Source organism: Gymnoscopelus microlampas, assembly GCF_963454915.1.
Source record: "Gymnoscopelus microlampas genome assembly, chromosome: 21".
Lineage (NCBI taxonomy): Eukaryota > Metazoa > Chordata > Actinopteri > Myctophiformes > Myctophidae > Gymnoscopelus > Gymnoscopelus microlampas.
Window position 1 is genome coordinate 3,436,260 of NC_139958.1, and position 24,599 is coordinate 3,460,858.

Here is a 24,599-nt window from a genome sequence, read left to right on the forward strand (position 1 = left end):
TTCATTGTCGATGCGGAAATGGACATTTAAAGGCAGGCTTACAACTACATACTTACGCCTAGTAACCTCATTCATACTTTAAAATGTTCGTCTTACTCTGGACATGTTTGCCTGAAAAGGAATCTTTGAAATGTTGCATAGTTTTAGAATTGTACTCCTTTAAAAGTTCAGAGATTTAGAATGGAGGCGGATGGAAGGTTAGGGTTAGGCTATAGGGACCTCAAAAAAACACGTTCACCTAGAAACTCCATTCACAGTTCAAAAATTCCACCTTACTGTGGACATGCATGCTTGAGATTTTTTCTTTTGAAATCATTTGTAGTTTTGGAGATATTTAACTTTAAGCGCCCCATTCATTGTCGATGCGGCAATGGACATTTAAAGGCAGGCTTACAACTACATACTTACGCCTAGTAACCTCATTCATACTTTAAAATGTTCGTCTTACTCTGGACATGTTTGCCTGAAAAGGAATCTTTGAAATGTTGCATAGTTTTAGAATTGTACTCCTTTAAAAGTTCAGAGATTTAGAATGGAGGCGGATGGAAGGTTAGGGTTAGGCTATAGGGACCTCAAAAAAACACGTTCACCTAGAAACTCCATTCACAGTTCAAAAATTCCACCTTACTGTGGACATGCATGCTTGAGATTTTTTCTTTTGAAATCATTTGTAGTTTTGGAGATATTTAACTTTAAGCGCCCCATTCATTGTCGATGCGGAAATGGACATTTAAAGGCAGGCTTACAACTACATACTTACGCCTAGTAACCTCATTCATACTTTAAAATGTTCGTCTTACTCTGGACATGTTTGCCTGAAAAGGAATCTTTGAAATGTTGCATAGTTTTAGAATTGTACTCCTTTAAAAGTTCAGAGATTTAGAATGGAGGCGGATGGAAGGTTAGGGTTAGGCTATAGGGACCTCAAAAAAACACGTTCACCTAGAAACTCCATTCACAGTTCAAAAATTCCACCTTACTGTGGACATGCATGCTTGAGATTTTTTCTTTTGAAATCATTTGTAGTTTTGGAGATATTTAACTTTAAGCGCCCCATTCATTGTCGATGCGGCAATGGACATTTAAAGGCAGGCTTACAACTACATACTTACGCCTAGTAACCTCATTCATACTTTAAAATGTTCGTCTTACTCTGGACATGTTTGCCTGAAAAGGAATCTTTGAAATGTTGCATAGTTTTAGAATTGTACTCCTTTAAAAGTTCAGAGTTTTTGAATGTTGGCGGATGGAAGGTTTTGGGACCTCAAAAAAACACTTTCACCTAGAAACTCCATTCACAGTTCAAAAATTCCCCCTTCTGTGGACATGCATCCTTGAGATGTCTTACTTTGAAATGATTTGTAGTTTTTTAAATATTTAACTTTAAGCGCCTAATGCATTGTCAATGGCAATGGATATTTAAAGGGAAAAGGGTACAAAGTTTTCAAGGCTAAGTTAACAGAATAAGTCAGAACCTCTGTGGTGCAGTGGTTTAGATACAGGACCTGCAACCAGAAGGTTACCGGTTCAAATCCAACCAGGACAGGTCTCCAACAAATACCTGACTCTTGCACCTTTATCTGATCTTTCACTGAACAGCGTGTAAGACACCATAGAAAGTATGTACCATGATGGAGCAGTGGTTAAGATTCAGGCCTTACACACTGAAGGTCCTGAGTTCAAATCTCGCAAGGACATCTTTCTAACTTTTACCTGGGGCTTTTACCTTTATATAATCTTTCAGACAAATTCCACGCAAGTCAACAGAACATGTAAGGACCTCTGTGGTGCAGTGGTTTAGATACAGGACTTGCAACCAGAAGATTCCTGGTTCAAATCCAACTGGCATACTTTTTTTTCTTTCCCAAGACTCAAGACCCAAAAGAGTCTTGAGTCGAACCAATTACTCCCGCGGAGACATCAAATTTCTCATTAGACTCAAGACCCAAAAGAAGGTGAACTGACTGTAATGATTCAAAATGTCATATATAGAATAGAAACCCCATTCAAACTTTAAAATGTTCATCTTACTGTGGACATGTTTGCCTGAAAGGGAATCTTTGAAATGTTTAATAGTTTTAGAATTGTACTCCTTTAAAAGTTCAGAGATTTAGAATGGAGGTCGATGGACGAATTTGGGACCTCAAAAAAACACTTTCACCTAGAAACTCCATTCACAGTTCAAAAATTCCACCTTACTGTGGACATGCATGCTTGAGATTTTTTCTTTTGAAATCATTTGTAGTTTTGGAGATATTTAACTTTAAGCACCCCATTCATTGTCGATGCGGCAATGGACATTTAAAGGCAGGCTTACAACTACATACTTACGCCTAGTAACCTCATTCATACTTTAAAATGTTCGTCTTACTCTGGACATGTTTGCCTGAAAAGGAATCTTTGAAATGTTGCATAGTTTTAGAATTGTACTCCTTTAAAAGTTCAGAGATTTAGAATGGAGGCGGATGGAAGGTTAGGGTTAGGCTATAGGGACCTAAAAAAAACACTTTCACCTAGAAACTCCATTCACAGTTCAAAAATTCCACCTTACTGTGGACATGCATGCTTGAGATTTTTTCTTTTGAAATCATTTGTAGTTTTGGAGATATTTAACTTTAAGCGGCCCATTCATTGTCGATGCGGCAATGGACATTTAAAGGCAGGCTTACAACTATATATATATGTGTATAGATATATATATGGATATATAGATATATATATATATTCTTGCTGTTTTTTTTATTTTCTTTGTGTAATGATATTCGAACTGTGATGCCACTATATATGTCTATGAATTGAATACCAAGGCCCTCATTGGAAACAAGTCCGCAAGGACTTTTATGAACGGACCTGTTAGACAAAGTATTTTAAATGTAAATGTGTTGTTTTACATTTTTTGCCTAATAAAATATTCAATCAATCAATCAATCATATCATATCATTAAACCACTAGTAGACTCCATCTTTGGTAAAGTACAGGCTGGTAGCATCCTTTCATATCAGCAGCCACCTCCTACGTCAGAGGGTTGTGTCATCAACCATGAGGAAATGCCTTTAGAGGGATACCAGCTAGATCCAACAGAGTGTACATGAGATCTCTGTCTGTGACCGTGTCTCAGTCACACAAGATTGAAGAGGTAACAAGATGCCTGAGTGGCATTCGCTCAGGAAAGAGAGGGTGACGGCTTCAACATTTAGAGAGGTAAGCCACGTTAAGAGGGCAGAGTTCAGCAGAAACCTGGCTGAGAGGATCATCCGAGGAACACGTCAAAGCACACTCATGAAGCGAGTCCGATCTGGAGACACGGGTGCAACCCAGAAAAACATTAACTTAAGGAGATGTGATGCACCGTGGCTTGGGCCTCACCTGATGGGCTGGTCTATGACCCACTTGAGAGACCATCATTTGGGTTAGTTGAAATGAAATGCCCAAATGCACAAAGCTATATTGAATGCAAGTACCTCAGAGTTGACCACACACAGATTGAAAGAGAGCCATGCATATTATTGGGCAATTGGTGATTACGGATATGATATGGAATGGTGTGCTTCTGTTGTTTGTGCCCTTGATGACATGTTTACGAACATAGTAGTAACTGAAAAGCCACAATACTGCGGAAATTGATAAATATATGCATTACATTGTTCTACTCCATGGTACTTAATCTAAATGAAAGAGTTTCTCAATTCAACATTGTTTTCTTATTTCAGCTTAAAACACTGAGTGCGATTGTAGCTCTTCTGACCGTTATGGCTCCCAATGGAAGAATTTCAGTTAAAGTTCTGGTTCTGGTTGTTTTTTAATAATGGTTTGCTCATTTCATTGGTGCTGTTACATTTAAACTTGGGCTTTTTGTATAGAATTTGGTCACTGACTATACTTAAAGTTTACTACTCGATCCGAGTATACTTACATACTTAAAGTGTACTTAAAGTACTCTCTCTCTAAACTATGATACTATATACCTAAAGTATACTAAAGGTTTACTACTCGATCCGAGTATACTTAAAGTGTACTAACTGTGGTGGGATCTATGGATAACATGAACTGCACAGTGCTATGGTTAGAACCAATTTTAAGCAGCTTTAATGTCTATGCAATACATGTGTTTATCATTGCATTTCATAGTTACAAAAACAAACAGTCAAGTTCATATGATATAGTGAGTCACAAACATGTCAACATGTTTATCAGCCATCTTTAAACAATGTTTTTAAAAGTACACATGATTGCACAAATAGTGAACAAACAACATTGGCTTTTTTTAAGGTTATGAACTTCTTGCCAAACAGCTTCATGGTAATATTGCCCAGCCCTGTGGTTTTGAGATCACATCTCTTTTACCCAGCCTTTGACTAAGGGTCCATTTTGAAAGTTAACCAAGAGGCAGGCTACTGTGTAAAGTTGATTGATGCTACCTGTGAGTGAAAGAGGAATTACTGTATGAAATATTTTGTGCTCCTTCCTTCGAATGAGGCGTTCTACATGGATTCTCAGCCTAACCCCTAGTGCAGACAATTGTGCTCTCTTGAACAGGAAGGCAGGTATGTACACCTTACAGGGCACACAGTCCTCAACAAGGAAACCCTTGTCTACCATGATGGCCATTGTTGGTTTGAGGAGAGGCACGATGCTGCTATAATAAAAGACTATCTTGCTAATAAAGCGTCATGTCTCTCATTTTCTACAATGTATTTGGTATTACCTTTATATTATTTAATAAATCATGCATTTCACTCTATATATTGTCCAGCAACCTTTATGATAAAGGCGCAAAAAGATCTTGAGTCTTGAGACGAACGGGTTAGATCCAAAGTAGACATCAAATGTCTCTTTTGGGGCCTTAAGTCGCAAGACTCTAAGCCCAAAAGAGAAATGTGATGTCTAAATGGATCTAACCTGTTCGCGGGACTAATTGGTTCGACTCAAGACCTTGAGTCTGAGAAATGTGATGTCTCTTACAGGCTGTAACCATCAAAAAGTCAGACCTGTGTATGAGTCGACCCAAAAGATTCTTGAGTCGGGAGTAATTGAGTCCCAAAAGATTCATGAGTCGAACAAATTATTCCCGCGGAGACATCAAATTCCTCTTTTGGCCCTTGAGTCCTAACACGCAAAGGCCCAAAAGAGAAAATTGATGTCTACTTGGGTCTAACCCGTTCGCGGGAGTAATTGAGTCCCAAAAGATTCATGAGTCGAACAAATTATTCCCACGGAGACATCAAATTCCTCTTTTGGCCCTTGAGTCCTAACACGCAAAGGCCCAAAAGAGAAAATTGATGTCTACTTGGGTCTAACCCGTTCGCGGGAGTAATTGAGTCCCAAAAGATTCATGAGTCGAACAAATTATTCCTGCGGAGACATCAAATTCCTCTTTTGGCCCTTGAGTCCTAACACGCAAAGGCCCAAAAGAGAAAATTGATGTCTACTTGGGTCTAACCCGTTCGCGGGAGTAATTGAGTCCCAAAAGATTCATGAGTCGAACAAATTATTCCCACGGAGACATCAAATTCCTCTTTTGGCCCTTGAGTCCTAACACGCAAAGGCCCAAAAGAAAAAATTGATGTCTACTTGGGTCTAACCCGTTCGCGGGAGTAATTGAGTCCCAAAAGATTCATGAGTCGAACAAATTATTCCCGCGGAGACATCAAATTCCTCTTTTGGCCCTTGAGTCCTAACACGCAAAGGCCCAAAAGAGAAAATTGATGTCTACTTGGGTCTAACCCGTTCGCGGGAGTAATTGAGTCCCAAAAGATTCTTGAGTCGAACAAATTATTCCCACGGAGACATCAAATTCCTCTTTTGGCCCTTGAGTCCTAACACGCAAAGGCCCAAAAGAGAAAATTGATGTCTACTTGGGTCTAACCCGTTCGCGGGAGTAATTGAGTCCCAAAAGATTCATGAGTCGAACAAATTATTCCCACGGAGACATCAAATTCCTCTTTTGGCCCTTGAGTCCTAACACGCAAAGGCCCAAAAGAGAAAATTGATGTCTACTTGGGTCTAACCCGTTCGCGGGAGTAATTGAGTCCCAAAAGATTCATGAGTCGAACAAATTATTCCCGCGGAGACATCAAATTCCTCTTTTGGCCCTTGAGTCCTAACACGCAAAGGCCCAAAAGAGAAAATTGATGTCTACTTGGGTCTAACCCGTTCGCGGGAGTAATTGAGTCCCAAAAGATTCATGAGTCGAACAAATTATTCCCACGGAGACATCAAATTCCTCTTTTGGCCCTTGAGTCCTAACACGCAAAGGCCCAAAAGAGAAAATTGATGTCTACTTGGGTCTAACCCGTTCGCGGGAGTAATTGAGTCCCAAAAGATTCATGAGTCGAACAAATTATTCCCACGGAGACATCAAATTCCTCTTTTGGCCCTTGAGTCCTAACACGCAAAGGCCCAAAAGAGAAAATTGATGTCTACTTGGGTCTAACCCGTTCGCGGGAGTAATTGAGTCCCAAAAGATTCATGAGTCGAACAAATTATTCCCGCGGAGACATCAAATTCCTCTTTTGGCCCTTGAGTCCTAACACGCAAAGGCCCAAAAGAGAAAATTGATGTCTACTTGGGTCTAACCCGTTCGCGGGAGTAATTGAGTCCCAAAAGATTCATGAGTCGAACAAATTATTCCCGCGGAGACATCAAATTCCTCTTTTGGCCCTTGAGTCCTAACACGCAAAGGCCCAAAAGAGAAAATTGATGTCTACTTGGGTCTAACCCGTTCGCGGGAGTAATTGAGTCCCAAAAGATTCATGAGTCAAACAAATTATTCCCGCGGAGACATCAAATTCCTCTTTTGGCCCTTGAGTCCTACACGCAAAGGCCCAAAAGAGAAAATTGATGTCTACTTGGGTCTAACCCGTTCGCGGGAGTAATTGAGTCCCAAAAGATTCATGAGTCGAACCAATTATTCCCAAGTAGACATCAAATTCCTCTTTTGGGCCTTTGCGTGTTAGGACTCAAGGGCCAAAAGAGGAATTTGATGTCTCCGCGGGAATAATTTGTTCGACTCATGAATCTTTTGGGACTCAATTACTCCCGCGAACGGGTTAGACCCAAGTAGACATCATTTTTCTCTTTTGGGCCTTTGAGTGTTAAGACTCAAGGGCCAAAAGAGGAATTTGATGTCTCCGCGGGAATAATTTGTTCGACTCATGAATCTTTTGGGTCGACTCATACACAGGTCTGACTTTTTGATGGTTACAGCCTGTAAGAGACATCACATTTCTCAGACTCAAGGTCTTGAGTCGAACCAATTAGTCCCGCGAACAGGTTAGATCCATTTAGACATCACATTTCTCTTTTGGGCTTAGAGTCTTGCGACTTAAGGCCCCAAAAGAGACATTTGATGTCTACTTTGGATCTAACCCGTTCGTCTCAAGACTCAAGATCTTTTTGCGCCTTTATCATAAAGGTTGCTGGACAATATATAGAGTGAAATGCATGATTTATTAAATAATATAAAGGTAATATCAAATACATTGTAGAAAATGAGAGACATGACGCTTTATTAGCAAGATAGTCTTTTATTATAGCAGCATCGTGCCTCTCCTCAAACCAACAATGGCCATCATGGTAGACAAGGGTTTCCTTGTTGAGGACTGTGTGCCCTGTAAGGTGTACATACCTGCCTTCCTGTTCAAGAGAGCACAATTGTCTGCACTAGGGGTTAGGCTGAGAATCCATGTAGAACGCCTCATTCGAAGGAAGGAGCACAAAATATTTCATACAGTAATTCCTCTTTCACTCACAGGTAGCATCAATCAACTTTACACAGTAGCCTGCCACAGTAGGTTAACTTTCAAAATGGACCCTTAGTCAAAGGCTGGGTAAAAGAGATGTGATCTCAAAACCACAGGGCTGGGCAATATTACCATGAAGCTGTTTGGCAAGAAGTTCATAACCTTAAAAAAAGCCAATGTTGTTTGTTCACTATTTGTGCAATCATGTGTACTTTTAAAAACATTGTTTAAAGATGGCTGATAAACATGTTGACATGTTTGTGACTCACTATATCATATGAACTTGACTGTTTGTTTTTGTAACTATGAAATGCAATGATAAACACATGTATTGCATAGACATTAAAGCTGCTTTATAAACATAGCACTGTGCAGTTCATGTTATCCATAGATCCCACCACAGTTAGTACACTTTAAGTATACTTGGATCGAGTATTACACTTTAAGTATACTTTAAGTATATAGTGTCATAGTTTAGAAAGAGAGAACTTTAAGTACACTTTAAGTATGTAAGTATACTCGGATCGGGTAGTAAACTTTAAGTATAGTCAGTGACCAAATTCTATACAAAAAGCCCAAGTTTAAATGTAACAGCACCAATGAAATGAGCAAACCATTATTAAAAAACAACCAGAACCAGAACTTTAACTGAAATTCTTCCATTGGGAGCCATAACGGTCAGAAGAGCTACAATTGCACTCAGTGTTTTAAGCTGAAATAAGAAAACAATGTTGAATTGAGAAACTCTTTCATTTAGATTAAGTACCATGGAGTAGAACGATGTAACGCATATATTTTTCAATTTCCGCAGTATTGTGGCTTTTCAGTTACTGCTATGTTTGTAAACATGTCATCAAGGGCACAAACAACAGAAGCACACCATTCCATATCATATCCGTAATCAGCAATTGCCCAATAATATGCATGGCTCTCTTTCAATCTGTGTGTGGTCAACTCTGAGGTACTTGCATTCAATATAGCTTTGTGCATTTGGGCATTTAATTTCAACTAACCCAAATGATGGTCTCTCAAGTGGGTCATAGACCAGCCCATCAGGTGAGGCCCAAGCCACGGTGCATCACATCTCCTTAAGTTAATGTTTTTTCTGGGTTGCACCCGTGTCTCCAGATCGGACTCGCTTCATGAGTGTGGTTTGACGTGTTCCTCGGATGATCCTCTCAGCCAGGTTTCTGCTGAACTCTGCCCTCTTAACGTGGCTTACCTCTCTAAATGTTGAAGCCGTCACCCTCTCTTTCCTGAGCGAATGCCACTCAGGCGCTGCACTTTGGCATCTTGTTACCTCTTCAATCTTGTGTGACTGGATCTAGCTGGTATCCCTCTAAAGGCATTTCCTCATGGTTGATGACACAACCCTCTGACGTAGGAGGTGGCTGCTGATATGAAAGGATGCTACCAGCCTGTACTTTACTAGTGGTTTAATGATATGATATGATGAGTGCAGATTAGTGGAGTGGAGCCTGGTTTGAAGCCAGCATAGGCAGGAGTAGAAGCCAGCATAGGCAGGAGTAGGGTCAAGCTCACCGCTGTAGGCTCTGTATAGCGTAGACCTGGAATAACAAATAAGTGATCAATTGCCATTTTTGTAACACAGTGTAGTGCAGTGTGCACGTTTACACCAATCCAATCCACTATATTTATAAAGCACATTTAACCCATTAAGACCTAGATTTATTTGGCTATTCAAAAATAGCAGATATACAAGCTCATATACAAGCAGATATACAAGCTCATAGCGCGGCACCGAGTGCTATGAGCTTGTAGATCTGCTATATTTGAAAAATCTTGAATTATTATTATTTTTTTTTTCAAAAAACTCTTAGGATTTAGAAAACATTTTTAAGAACCGTCTTAGGTGTTAATGGGTTAAAACAGCCTTGAACCAAGGTGCTGTACACTCAGTAACAAAAATATATACTAAGAGCAACACTATACACAATAAACATCTCAGGATCCCAGAACCAGAGAGGAGTCACAGGGCTGTGCTGGGTCTGAACACCATGACCTCTGTTTTGCTGTCATTAAAATGTAGACGCAGCCAGAAATAAGTCTGGCAGTGAAAGAGTTAATAAGAAGTCGTTCGACATCAATGAACCGCACGAGAAAAGAGGGAATGATCTACATGGAAATGGTTTAGATTAAGAGCTTTGGTCAAGAGTCAGTATGGTGAGTGGTTATACATTATTATTTAAATGGATATCCACTGAGGATTAATGTCTCTTATTAGTGGTTAATCAAATGATTGATATATAAAATAAATATTTTTTTATTTTTACAAAAAATTATAATGAAAACATTATAATCAGTACTTGCGGGCTTGTGGAGCTCCATGTGTGTGACCTCCTGACCTCCATGTCTTTGGGCCTCCTCTACTGTTCCTGTGTCTGGATTATACACACACACACACACACACACACACACACACACACACACACACTAATTACCTGGAGAGTAATTGCGTTTCAGGTCACAATCAACTGAAGTTGCAACTGAACACACACACACACACACACACACACACACACACACACACACACACACGGTTCTACCCAACATTTCTGATAAACATACAACAGAGGACAAAGGTGAAAAAGGTCAGCAGGGCACCCCAGGGAGTTGAACCCCGTCCCGCTAAAGCAGGAGTACCATACTACCAGCACCTTTTGCTTTTTTGACACCATGTCCTTACCTGCATGTGAATCAGTGTTGATCCAGTAAAAGACAAGTCATTTTATGTTTAGTTGCGTTCGGGTGTTGCCTCTGAAAATAGCCGATCTACAAGCTCACAACGCGTCGCAGTGCGACACGTTGTGAGCTTGTAGATCGGCTATTTTCAGCATGCAACCAGGTGTAAAATCAGCCATTACGACACCATCAAGGCACCGCCGAAATATATTTTAGTCGACTAAATCAAGTGTAGATTTATTCGACTATAATCTTATACTTAGTCTACTAAAACAAACTAGACAAAACATTTCAGAAGACTATGAGTAAAACAAAATCAAAATTTGCTGTCAAAATCAACACTGATGTGAATGAGTAATCAATTAATGTAAAATCAAAAGTTATTAAATAGTGGTCGGAGAGGTTCTCATTATATGGGAAGACTATAAGATGTTCAATTTCAATACCATAGACCAAAACAAGGTCGAGGGTATGGTTGAACTTGTGAGTAGGTTTATCTACACACTGGGAGAAACCGATAGACTCAATTAGCGTAATAAACGCTTTACTGAGGCTAGGTGGACCATAAACACTAAAGGTCCACGGGCCTGTTAACATAACAGCCCCTCTGTAGGACCTTTTGGCACAAAAGATCATCATCCAGCTGTTAACACTCGGGACTCAACGGAGAGCATGCCTGCAGCTCAACAATGCTCCTGGTGGTATTTATTAACAGCCAATAGAAAGGATGGTTTTCTTATAGAGAGGTGCTTCAGAAAAGCTGACCCCTAAGGGGTTCCAAAGGGTCAGTAACCAACATGCAGTAACACAATGTTCAGGGGCCCCGCGTATATATACAGACGTGCCTACGGCTTTTTCTGGACGCAATCCCTTTATAAACCTACAGACCAGTGGTTCCCAAACTTTTTAGCTTTTGTCTCCCCGGGGACCCAAACTAGTGCCATGGGAAGTGGAGCATTGTTTGAGAGAGGAAATTAAGCTTTACTAAATGATTAAAAATGTGAAACGGCAGCGCCGATCAGAGCGCATTAATGCAGATTAACCGCGGTTTAGTATTGCTCTTTTTGGTACCTTTGAGAAATCTCTGCAACTTCCAAGCGACGAGCTATTAGCCCGAGACGAGACAGTGGTACCCGCGACTACGAGAGAGAGTGCTTTGAGCGTCAAGGGACCCTGGATACCGCCTTCCCAAATACAAAAAAGGTAAACAGGGTCCCGAAAGGGGCTAGGTATTGGCAAGAACCTCACGATATGATACGTATCAGGATACTTGGGTCACGATACGATTGTATCACGATCTATTGAGATGCAATATATATTGTGATATTCTACAGAATTTACAGAGGTTCTTTGTAGAGCTGAAAATACAGCTTGCCGTGTACCACCTGGGTAGTCTAATAATATGCATGTACATCACATTATGTTGATAACTCAATGGACAAATGTAGTCACTTAATTTACTTAAAAGAACATTTTCTGTTTACTAAAGAGCTGGAAAGACATGGAGACTCCTGTTACTGAACAAATGCTCTATAGCAATGAGTACTATCAGAATAGGGCTATTTAACACTTGTTTTAACCAAAGAATCACTTACCCTACCATTAAGTAAAAGTATCAATACTGCACTGTAGAAATGCTCTGTTACAAGTAAAAGTCCGGAATTCAAAATTGACTTGAGTAAAAGTACAAAAGGTATTGGCATCAAAACATCCTAAAGTATCAAAAGTAAAAGTACTCGTTATGCAGAATGTCCCGTTTCACAAGTTATCAAATGTCTAAATATCTTTCTCAAACACCAACAAACACTCTTTTTCAATACCTAAAATGCCTCACTTCCTGTACTTTTATAGCTGTTCCTGATACCTCACTTCCTCACTTTTGCTGCTTTTTCCTCACAGCTCCCCTATGAGTGAACCATGTCAACAGAAAATGAATCATAATGGCCATAATCACCTCACAAAAAAAACTGTACACTACATTTAGGTGTTAAATATTCAACCGTATCTTAACCAATATATTCCCCTGTTATCACCGAGTATGTTATGTTTCTTGTATCTCTGTCTTTCAATTCTCATCATACCTGTACAGGAAATACATTATTTCACACATTTATGTGGCAGTGTCACATTGGTACTCCAACATCTCTATGTCACTGAAGACTAAGCTTCAAACCTCCCAAAACAAACGGATTGGACTGCTTCTCGGACTGGGGCCCATGACCCACCTTTCTCCCACTCATTTTGCTAGCTATGCTGGCTCAGGGTAGAAGACAGGGTTAAACAACTAAAATGGGTTTGGTCTTCAAAATTATAAATGAAAATGTGCCCGAAATGCCCCCTATACCCGCATATCTGACTAAAAACCTCCAAAAAGTTAGCGACACCCACAGTCACAAAACTAGAGGGAGTGTTAACAACGATCTGGTAGCACCCACCCATACAACAAACATGGGCAAATTCTCCTTCTACAGCACTGCCCACCCAGGTTTGGAATAGTCTAACCCCATCCCTCAAAAAAAAAAAAACATCCGGCCAAACAAATGTGTGTGATGTGTTTCATCACAAGTGTCCAGAGATCATGTGTGCAGTAGGAGGAGAAAAAAGTGTTTGTGTAAAAGGCTTTTGAAAATAGCAGATCTACAAGCTCACAACGCATCACCATGTGATGTCACCGGCAATTTTGACTATATTTAGCCTTAATAATGTACTATTGTTCCTAGAAACTTAGTGTCAAAAGTCTTCGAAATGTAGGGGAGTGAAAGTCAAAATACAAATGTTAAAGTACAGATACTCAATTTATTTTACTTAAATACAGTACTCAAGTAAATGTACTTCATTACTGTCTACCACTGGAGAGGAGTAGCCGTATATTAGCGGGTCTTAACGCCCACAATGTTGTTCCATGCTGTCTAGCTCAAGACTGAAGGTCATACAGAAGGACACACACACACACACACACACACACACACACACACACACACACACACACACACACACACACACACACACACACACACACACACACACACACACACACACACACACACACACACACACAGCAGTCACTAGGGCTGATTAAGCTTGATCCAGAACAGAACAGTTAAATTCTCTCTTTTCTTACACGTCACTGGTCGAATGAAAATAAAATAGTAATAAAACATAATAGCACAGCCGACTTTGCAGGGAGAACCTCCTAAACAGTGCCATTTTTGCTTGGGTCAGTCCCACAACAAAGGGAAAATATTAAACAAGTGCTGCACTCAATAGCCAGTGAGCTACCAGGGTAAGGTCCAACCAGAGCTACTTTGTTGAACAGAACAGAACAGAACAAAATACACAATACTGTACAATACTGTGACACCAAGATCCCCCACAATGGACAGTGAAAGTTCAAGTTAAATCAGTCCTGAGGCCTGCTGTGTGTCCTCCGCCTCCCCTTCTTGCTGGACCATGCTGCCTTATGAGGTCCTCTGTGGCTTCTGGGTCGAATTTCATGACTGCATCTGCAGAGTAGAAAAAGACAATTGAAAATGCTGTCGCAGTCCCTATCTGACATAATACACAGATCGATGTGTCAGGAAGGCCATGAGCATAATGACTCCTCCCACCCTTCCCACCATCTCTTTGAAACTCCTGCCACCTGGTAGGAGATCTTAGGGGGAGGCACCAGCAGGTCGTCCAACAGCTCCCCTGAACCCTGAATGCTCGCCATATATTGCCCCCAAAACTAACATCTTGAAAGATGGATGGCAAAAATGTGTTGCTTGTACATCCACAACTAGTTTAATACAAAGCCATCTCCCTTCTACACCTAACCACCACAGTTATTTAAAATGTTATGATAGCCAACGGTAGACAGATGGAATTGTATTTTCTAATGTTAACAGGGAAGGAAATGTTTTACCAAATTCAATGTAGAGATTGGCGGGTGCCGCTTATCTGTCCTTGGTCAACATGACATACCTTGTATTGTTCTAGAAGTCTTAGTCTTCTCCAAAGGCGTCTTCTCTTTTTCCCCTTCGCCTTCATGCTGAACTGTGCCATCAGGCTGTTACTGAAGAGCCTGAAGAAAAACAATAGACATTTATGTTAATAATGTAGTAGGATTAGGATTTTTTGTAAAACATGGTATAAACCCTTTATACTACTAATGTTCACTTAATGTTCAACCATTATGTCATTGACATGACATAACAGATAATCTGAGTTCCCAGAAGTTTTCGCCAGCTCTGGCGAGGAACTTCTGGGCCACAGCCCTGGTATTTGTGGGCGGGATGTACGTCACGCTCTGAATCTGAGCGGACACGCCTCTTACCGGTCTGAGAGCTGTGCAACTCGTCTAAAAAGTCCGACGAGAGGCAAACAGCAGTACACAACAATGGCGGCCGAAATTTCTCAAGGGGAAATTGCTTCCCGTCGATCCTATTTAGATGCATCACCCACTGCATGTGGATCCCGCCCCCTTTTCTTCATTGGCTGTTGATTTGAATCACAACGCAGTGGCCGCGCCCCTGCTGTCCAAGCTCCGACGCTAACCCTCCCAGACTACATAACAGAGGGTTCAGGTGTTAAGCTAAAAAAGGCATATGAATGGAAACATGCCCTCACCTAGAAGAATTAACCAAATAATTGTTCAGACATTGAAAACCACAGCGCACCCAAACATCACACAAAGGGTTAATTCATATTGTATGTTGAAACATCAGTGTCAAGAACTTGGACACAGTCCTTAATGTCCTTCCCTCCAATACGGGAAAGTTGCAGCACCTGTTGGAATAAGTCCATGAAAATACCCCAGAGGAACATAAAAAGTGTGCATCTTACAGTGTGTTATGCTGATCATTACTTCCAGACTCTTGTAAACGCCTACCAGGGTATTAAAAGCTTGGACATCACTGAGGAGTTGCTCCTCTCTCTGGAAGTCCTCCATGTTCTCCATTCTCTCAACATGACTGACCGCTGAAGAGGCAGGTAAAATGCTTTCTGACATTATAGACACCACCCTACAATGATACAAAACACTGCTATAATCGAAGAGCAGTGTTTGTGTCCCGATAGGAGAGGAGAGAAAGAGAACAGTAAAGGAAGAAAGGAGAGAAAGGGCAGAAGAGAGAAGGGTTGCAAATTAAGTGTCCCCCAGTTTTCTTGGCCAGTGTCCTGTCTTCATTGAAATAGCTCAGAACTTACCTTGTGTTGGCAATGGGAATGCCCATGTTGGCCTCTCAGTCACTGCATAGCACCTGTAAGAAGAACAAAAGTACATTTTAGAAATTACAAAGTGATATTTTTGCATTAAAACTTTCCAAGACAGATGACTATACATTAGATGAGAAATAATAAATGTGTCATATCCTACCACTCAAACAGAGAGCGTCTCCTTCCCAAACCCCAATGGTTCTAATCAGCCCCCCGCCCACAGGAGTGGCCCAATTCACTCACAACTTGCTACAAAAATCGCTCATGAAAAACTATATAACCTCCTACATTCCATTTTCCACCTTCACATCTGTCTCCTTCTCTAATAATCAAAACGTGCTATATATTTCATCTCGCACTTTACTTCCGGATGGTTCGTTTTGCACCTTCTTTGCCACATCCGTCACGGGACAGAAACAAGCCCTGCCGTGCTCTATGGAAAACAGCCCAAAAGCGCGCCCAAATGAGCCCAACATCGCTTACACACAAAGCAGACCTGGCACCCCATTTCAACGTCACAGCAACATGCAGCCAATCAGCGTCGACGGCAACGCAGCCTACGCCAATCATGTGTGAGAGATCTACAAGCTATGGGGCAGAGACGCCGTGTGCCATGCACCGTATCTTAGCAACAACGAAAGCGCTCACTCTCATTGGTCGTGTCACGCTAAGAGCAGTTCCCAGACAATGGCATCTCAGAGAGCTTGCTGTAGTGTTTATATATCTATGGCTGTAGCCATCAGAGTCAGTCGCAGCGACGACGGACAGGGCGCTGTGATAGTTGCCATGTAGCTAACGCTAACGTGGTTGTCATGCCTGCAGCGGCTGTGCAATCACTTTGTCAACAATGCACGTTCGTGCGGTAACTGTTATTATTGCTGCTCCGTTAGTCCATTGTAGATGGTGTATGTTGTGTGTGTCTTCTGGTGTAGCTCCACATCAACTCCAGTAACTAACGTAATGGCAGGACCGCTCCGTGCAACGCACGTTTAGGCTGCATTATGGTCATGTAGTAATTTCAGATCATTTCGGTCCGATTAGGGCAGTGGCTACCCCCCCCAAAAAAACATATTTGAACTGGGGACCCCCCCAATTTGTTTTGACTCCGTTCCACAAGTCAATATTGTGAAAATAGCAGATCTACAAGCTCACAACGCCTCACGTTGGGAGGCGTTGTAAGCTTGTACATCGGCTATTTTCAACATGTTTGCCTCTTTCTTAAATTATTTGACAATGTGGCCAATGTTTTATAGTATAGTTTGTTGACTACTTTTGTTGCAGTAATGGTCTTTTCCTTAACTTTAGCTTTTTTATTGTCTCCGCCAGGCCGAAAGGGATGGCGCGAGAGTATGTTTTACCCCCTGTCCGTCCGACAGTCTGTGGATAGCTAATCTCCCGCATCGTTGGCTTGATCGCAGCTCAACTGTGCACACACACTCCCTGGATGCCAATTCAGAACCTCTGCCCCATTTCTTTCACATGGCCCTGTTATAGTGCCACCAGGAGGCCGCTTTTTGCAAAACACATTTTCTCACAGTACTGCTACATATTTTGTCCTAACATCACGCAAATCAATACACAGTATCTCTATAGTCATTAACAAAAACACGGTCTTTCAGATTTCTCATTTTCCATCCTGATTGACTAAAATGGCTTCCAAAGTTTCCAGGACTGCTCCGTTTTGACCAAAATGCCTCAAATTATGAACACAGCATGCACTTTCCGTGCAACTTTGCACCCACATTCCCACTATGCCGAGCAAGAAATTCCACTTGAGATTTTTCAAATCAGCCTCATGGTGGCGCTATAACAGTCCAATTTGTGTTTTTACCTATACCTGCACCAATCTGTGTAAAACTTTGTATGTGCACTCTCTAGAGGTCAAGGAAAAACCTTTCCCCTGCATTTCTCACATCTACCTTTTATAGCTCCACCAGGAGGCCGCCTTATGTCCAACATATTTCTTTACATTACTCCTTCCGATTTTATCTACATTTCACGCAAATCGGTACACATGATCTCTATAGTCATGTGATCAAGACTGATCTGTTTAATCTTTCATATTCCATCCCGATTGGCTAAGATTCACATCTAAAGTTTGCACAAAATGCCGCAAATCATGAATGCAGCGTCCGATTGTGGTCAACTTTGCACGCACATTCACACTATGTTGAGGAACAAGTGCTACCATTTTAACATTGGCCTGTGGGGGGTCCCCACCGACTCTACCTGGCCCTTAGGTGGGCCCCACCTAGGCAATTCCATGTGGGGCCGAGGTGGGTCTTAACTGCGATGCCCATGCGGGCTATAAGTCGCTTCTACCTGGCCCTTAGGTGGGCCCCAACTAGCCACGTTTATGTGGGACCAAGGCGGGTCCTAACTGGGTTTGCCCATGCAGGCTTTAACTGGGTTCTACCTGGGCCCTAGGTGTACCCTAACCAACCAGAGTGCAGTGCCCATCGCTCCAAATGTTGTGACGTCAGGGCTCTCAATACTGCACATTGGTGGAGGAGGGCGGCCCGCAGGGCGCCCGCACACATCGCTGAACCAATGGTAGCCCACGGATGTTTCCTCTGGAGATTTAAAATCTGCCCCTCTATGCCACATATCATCCGCGCTACAGGGTCTTCACTGACCGAGCCACGGCCCCACTGGCCCTCATGACGCTATGCCACTTATATGCGCTGCCAAGTGGCCGCGGGCGCTACGTGGGCGTGGCGGCGGGCTAGACGCGAGGCCCTGCGTAGCAGGGCCGAGCTTCTAGTTGTAACAATTAGGGGTGCACGCTACTACTTGCTGAATTGTAAAGGTTTTGATTACTTGGGGCCTTTGGACAACTCACCATGCCTGACGGTGTCCCTGGATCTGTCATGTCTGGACCTGACCGCGTCCCTCGACCCATCACTGCGGTGGGACCTGTCATCATGTCTGGACCTGACAGAGTGCCTCCGAGCTGTTGCTGTACCTGGAGTCGTGGCTGGTCCTGGACCTGATGCTGTGCCGGTATCTGACACTGTGTCTGGAGCCATCACTGTGCCTGATGGCTGGAGCCATCACTAAAGACTTAATACTTGGACATAATACTACTACTACAATACCATGTCACACTGAAAAAGACTATCCCTACTGGTTGGTCTTAGATGTTGACAATCACACATCTCCTCTGATACACATAGTTCAACACATTGAGCCTGTAACTACTTACTCATTGCTTATGAATTAGGTATGGTAATGATTTCTTTAGTATGCACAACATGTAACACCTTGTACTGACTGTACTTTAAATTTGTTGGTGCAATGGATAAGTGAATACTGAGTGAATACTCACGGGGTGTGGACATTTCTCTGCTCCGAGGTGCTACACTTGCATGTCGGGAGCCTGGAAAAGACAAAGAATTTTCTTAGATACCAAATATTGATTTGTAAACAAAAGGTGACTGCTTCAATGTGATACTCACTGTGTGTAGACATTTCCCTGTGCCGAGACCCCTCAGCATGATCCAACTCGACAGACATGGTGTCCACCACGACATCCACCAGGCCATCCAGGGCTGGATTTTCAGAGTCTGAAACAAAACAATCAGCTTATAACTGATTTCATTGTTGTGTGTACCCAATACATCAGTATCATATTTCATAAATTGACATCAATACTCAACAAGCGTTGAGTAACACATTGTTGTCCTGGCTGGACTGCAACTTCCATGGTGTGATAGTAAAGGTGGTCGCCTATACGGATGCACTATAAAGTAAAAAATAAACATATCCATATTAAATATAGACAGCCTTAAAGCATTTGATTGACATTTTTGACATTGGATTTATAAATTGGTTATTGAAAAAAGTTACAGATCAACATCAGATTCTGTTGAAGTACAAAACATGATATAAAACATGGTCTACAATGTGAGGCCCAGTTTCTGTTAACACATTTCACAGTTTCTGTTAACACAATTACTTGAGAAACGGATGAACTCTACATCAGTCATTTCTTTATGTAGTCTGGTGTGACCTCGTTCCACTGTTGTGGTTATTGTGTGTACCATGGTGTCCTTAAATGCTCTCATTTCATCCTGCATTTTGGTGTGATTTCGAGCACTCAGTGATTGTAATGTGTGAGTGAGGCTGTCTTTGACATCTCTCAGTGACTCTGTATTACGTTCTTGCTCTCTCTTTATTTACTGGAAATTGATTTTGACCATTGTTTCCAGGTGGTGATGGGCAATACGCATTCCTTCCACAGCATCAGCCAGTTCCACCAATGTGGGTCCCGGTGCTATAGAAGAGGTTGGCCGCGACATTGCCGCAAATGTCCGTATCAATTAGACTGTAATTGATTGATTGTCCATCTGGCTCGTGGATTTGCTCCGGTTCATTGATTTGAATTATTTCACTCATTGCAGCAGAATGTCCATCCGGTTCATTGATCTGATTTATTTCACTTATTGCAGGTGAATTTCCATCCGGTTCATGTATTTGAGGCTGGTTAGCTTGAGTTGACATTGTTTGAGGCTGATTTGTTTGAGGGTGGTGGGTTTGATACCAACACGGGTGTTGAGTTTCCATTTCATCAAAGTCCCGCAAGTTTCCATCATAATTTGCCATTTTGAAATTGCAAATGTTCCCTTTTCGATTGCGTTTGAATAAACAAAATTGTTATTTTCCACTGAGCTCGTTTACACAGTTTTGCTTGTTTGTTCCTTTGTTGTTGAAAATGATCCGGTTTTGCATCCGGTTTTGCACCTCTCTGCTTGAGATTAAGGTCCTTTTAAACATCTGGGGTGCCACTTTTTGCAACAGTGTAACGGTTTAGCTTTGGTTTTACTGTTTGGGGTGCCAGTTAGGCCAAAGCCTAACACCAATTTAGTCCAGTTTGGACAAAAAACGCTTTTTTAAAAGCCAACCTTACACAGGATTTAAATGCACAATTAGTTGAACCAAATGAACCTTAAAACCTGAAACCAGGGATTGATTACCCACAAAAGAATACCTTCAACTCAATAAACAACAGAATGAATGAAATACACAGACACAAAAAACCTCAGTTTGACTTTGTATTGTAAAATAATCCCCAATCCAGTCCACAGTTTAGTGTCAGTTCACAGAGAGTCACTATTCACAACCCACTGTTCCTTCAAAACAGGTTATTCACAAATGTATTGAAACCTTGATTAACCAAAATGAAATAAAAACAAAATAAAAATGCCCCACGACCTTTACCGTGGTGGCGAACGAATGAATGAGGCAACCAGTGGTATACCGTGTTTGTGTGAGAGAGGGGGGGGGGGGGGGGGGGTAGCTCCAGGAATCCACTCCGCTTTTTCCGGTGTGCCTGTGTGTGTCTGCGGTTTGGATTGTGTAGTTACCTCGCCATGATGTAATTCCAAAGGTCACTGCAAATCAACAAAATGAAACATATATTACAAACATAAACAAACAGATATTACATAGATTACAAACAGAAGTGATACTCAGGCGTCCTCTTCTTTCGTGTGTCATCGTCAGACGTCCAGCTCAATGATGTGCAGCCACGCCCTCGTCTCAGGTCCCACATCAAGAGACCGGCCTCCGATGGGGGTCTGTACAGGACACAAAGGTGATTATATGATCGGCAGTCTGCATAAGCATACTGTGCAGTCTCTCAGGCACAAACTGTGGGAGGAGTAGCGCGGCAAAATACAGTTTATCTAGAAAGAGAGAAGAAGAATAAAGTTGGAAGATTACTATAGTTTACTATAGTCCATACTAATAAACACAGATCATTTGTGGTGCAGTTGATTAGTTACAACATATCCGTCGTAACCACAATTAGACAACAAGCCACTGTACCAAATCCCATACAACAATAATCTCTCAAGAGAAAAATAACACAAATAACAACTTATGTAACCCACATGGTTGTGTAAATCTAAGCATAAGAATCCCAAATCACCTTCACACAACAAAGTTAACTAATACAGGTCTAAGGAGTTAATTAATAGAGTCACACTTACAATGCTTGCCTGGCACAACAACAGAAATGGCAGCAAGGGTTTTAAATGCTTTGGTTTTGGCTGAATAGACTGGGATCTAACTCTCTGTAGCAATGTTTGTGGATAAAAAACTACATTTTTCCCTTCCTGCTTCCTGTCTATAGAGGAAGTTGTGTCATGGACTGTACCATTACACAGGGACACTAGGGGATGCCAAACACTACAACAATATAAAGGGCTGTACCATTACACAGCAATAGTGTAGGGGTGATCAATAACACACCAAGGGATTATAATAGAGCGTCGCAGTTCACGCCCACTTCCTGGTGCCGGAGGTAAATACTCGATGCATTTTTCCCATTGACTTTTACAAAGATATTTATATAAATTAATTTAAGCCTAGAATCAAGCTATCCAGGATACTGGTGAATCATGACCATAAAACGTTTGATTCTGTGAAAAAACTTTGAAAACGGCAAAACAAAGGGTATTTATTAAATATAGTATATCATATCATTAAATATAAAATAAAAAAGAAATCACAGAAAAAAAGGTTTTATGGTCATGATTCACCAGTATCCTGGATGGCTTGATTCTCGGCTTAAATTGATTGATACAAATATTTTTGGAAAAGTCAATGGGAAAAATGCATCGAGTATTTACTTCCGGCACCAGGAAGTGGCGGAACTGCGACGCTCTATAGGCTCTATGCACATCAGCCATATTGTGAAGACATTCACAGGTGTTACCAACGATACTAATGAAGGCTCTGTTCCATTTCGTGTAGCTCAGTGGTTCTCAAATGTCTCAATTTCCACGACCCCCGTAACCCCCGAACCAAATGGACCCTTACGGGTCCATTTGGAAACCCTTCAAGGAACCATGAGGGTACCTGGACCCAAATTTTTTGTCCCACTGCTGTAGCAGAGTTTCCAGTGAGTCGACATGCACAATATCAGCACCCTGACTCTGTTTGACCAGAATGGAACAGAGCCTTCATTAGTATCATTGGTAACACCTGTAGAATGTCTTCACAATGTGGCTGCTGTGCATAGAGCCTATTGACTCAATAACACACCGAGGGATTACAATTGACTGATGGGCAGAACATGCAATCATACATGCAGTATTGCATACTCTCTGGGTTACGTACTGTAATTGTATAACAGACATAGCAGCTCTGACAGTGTGAAACGCTCCCTAATGTGATGAACCCACTCTGGTTCCTCAATGTTGGGTCGGGTTCCTCCGGTTCCAGATCCAACCCTAGTCTCCCCCAGGGAGGACCCCAGACGATTAGCTTAATGTTGCAACATTATTTTCTCACTCGACAGTAAACAACCCAACATACAGTATAAGTGTATACTATATAGTCAGGGGATATTAAAAACATCTTGGAATAAATTCCTTACCAAAAAAATTCTGTGTTTGTAAAAGTGTCTAGTAACACATCTCACAAAGACTGAAATGCAGTTTCCCTAGGAGAATTTATGACAGCTGCTGAAAGTTGGGGTACCCACCATAACCTTATGTGGGGAAAAAAAATCAAAATTTAATTCTGTTTTAAGTAGCATGTGAGGGGTCAAACTAGGGTGTTTTTATGATTCGGAATCCATTGCAAGCATTTGTTTTGCACCAAAACCCACTCCTTGGGCTAAAAACCGCCATAGCCATCCTTTTCCAGGTATACTTTTTGTGTAAAACGCCCATTAGGATTGGGCCGTTTTTAGGTGGATTAATTCAGCAGGGACAACTGGTCCAGCTCCTCCGGGAGCTGGACCAGGAGCTCCACTACAATATGTGACTCAGATATTGTACTTTAGTAAAAGCACTAACAATATACCACAATATAAACATAGTCTGAGGGCACTGTGGAGTAAATGAAAAGAATTTCCGTCTCGGGGACATATTTTATTTTCTGCCCAAAAAGTGTATTTTACAGAGTAGGTGGGGTGCTGAGAGGCTTCCCACCTCCGAGAATAGACTTTCAACAACACAAAACAGCCTTTGCTTCGGTGAGTAGCAAAATGGTTTTGTTTATTTTCACTACTGTTGGAGCCCTCGCAGGGCAGTGGAATTCCTTATACAAGCGCAGAGCCCTGGGTCTTCCAGGGCATTAGAGGGAACTCACTAACGCTCTGAACCAGGGCTAGGTTTAACGAGACATGCAGCGTAAATGAAAATGCGACGTTTATTAAACGTGCTGTCACAGATGATCCGATCATCTTATAAAAAATGTAAGCATACGCCAAGATAACTGAGACTATATAGCTGATGATGAGCTAAATGTATTTGTTTAATGTTGAAGTTTTTATTTTAAAACTTTATGAAAGCCGCACACGCAAAATGGCATCATTTTTGGCGAAGAGAGAGCGAGAGAGAGAGAGACCGCTTCTAAAAATACGTAAATCGCAACACATTGTGAGCTTGTAGCAATTTAGTATGATTAAGGGTGATTTCTAACAATATTGGTGTGGCATAACCATATAAGGGGTTTACAATGCAGCTACGCCCCAAATATGGAGTGTGTTGTCTAATGTCATTACATCAGGTGCAAACAAATCAGTCAGCTCCATATATGGGCACAAAAGGGGGTATGCCCACATATGAGCATATACTGATGACATCAGGGATCTCCATATTTGGGCATAAAGGGGACAAGGACTGACAGATAGCCTACAGAGATCTCCATGTATGTATATCTCAGTCGGAAGTAGATGTGAGGGCCGCGTAGTGGCCCTCAACCTCTAGTCTATGAAATATTGACTAAATATTTTGTCTATGATTTTAGTTAGTTTCGTAAACACGCAATCCAGTTTCAGATAGGTATAGTTTTCTTGTAAAGGCTCATATTTTAGTTAACTAAAATGTTTGTTTGGTTATTTTATCAGTTGACTTTACTCTCCCTGTCCTCCACCCAGTACGTCCGTCTGTCCGTCCCGCTGGCCGATGACGACGTGCCCTCGGGCCTCTGTGGCGACTTCA

The 24,599-nt window shown here is 41.6% G+C and overlaps 1 protein-coding gene across 1 annotated transcript in view; it reads left to right on the forward strand.

The window, feature by feature from the left end:
* The window catches only part of LOC311037214 (organic cation/carnitine transporter 2-like), a gene marked incomplete at both ends in the record, with an annotated part of 55,848 nt that extends 46,868 nt beyond the window's left edge, over nt 1–8,980 (forward strand). Inside the window, one exon of the mRNA XM_084046334.1 lies at nt 8,872–8,980. Coding sequence (XP_083902460.1) covers nt 8,872–8,980 — 109 coding nt within the window. The remainder of the gene's footprint in view (nt 1–8,871) is intronic.
* Nucleotides 8,981–24,599: the final 15,619 nt, after the last annotated feature.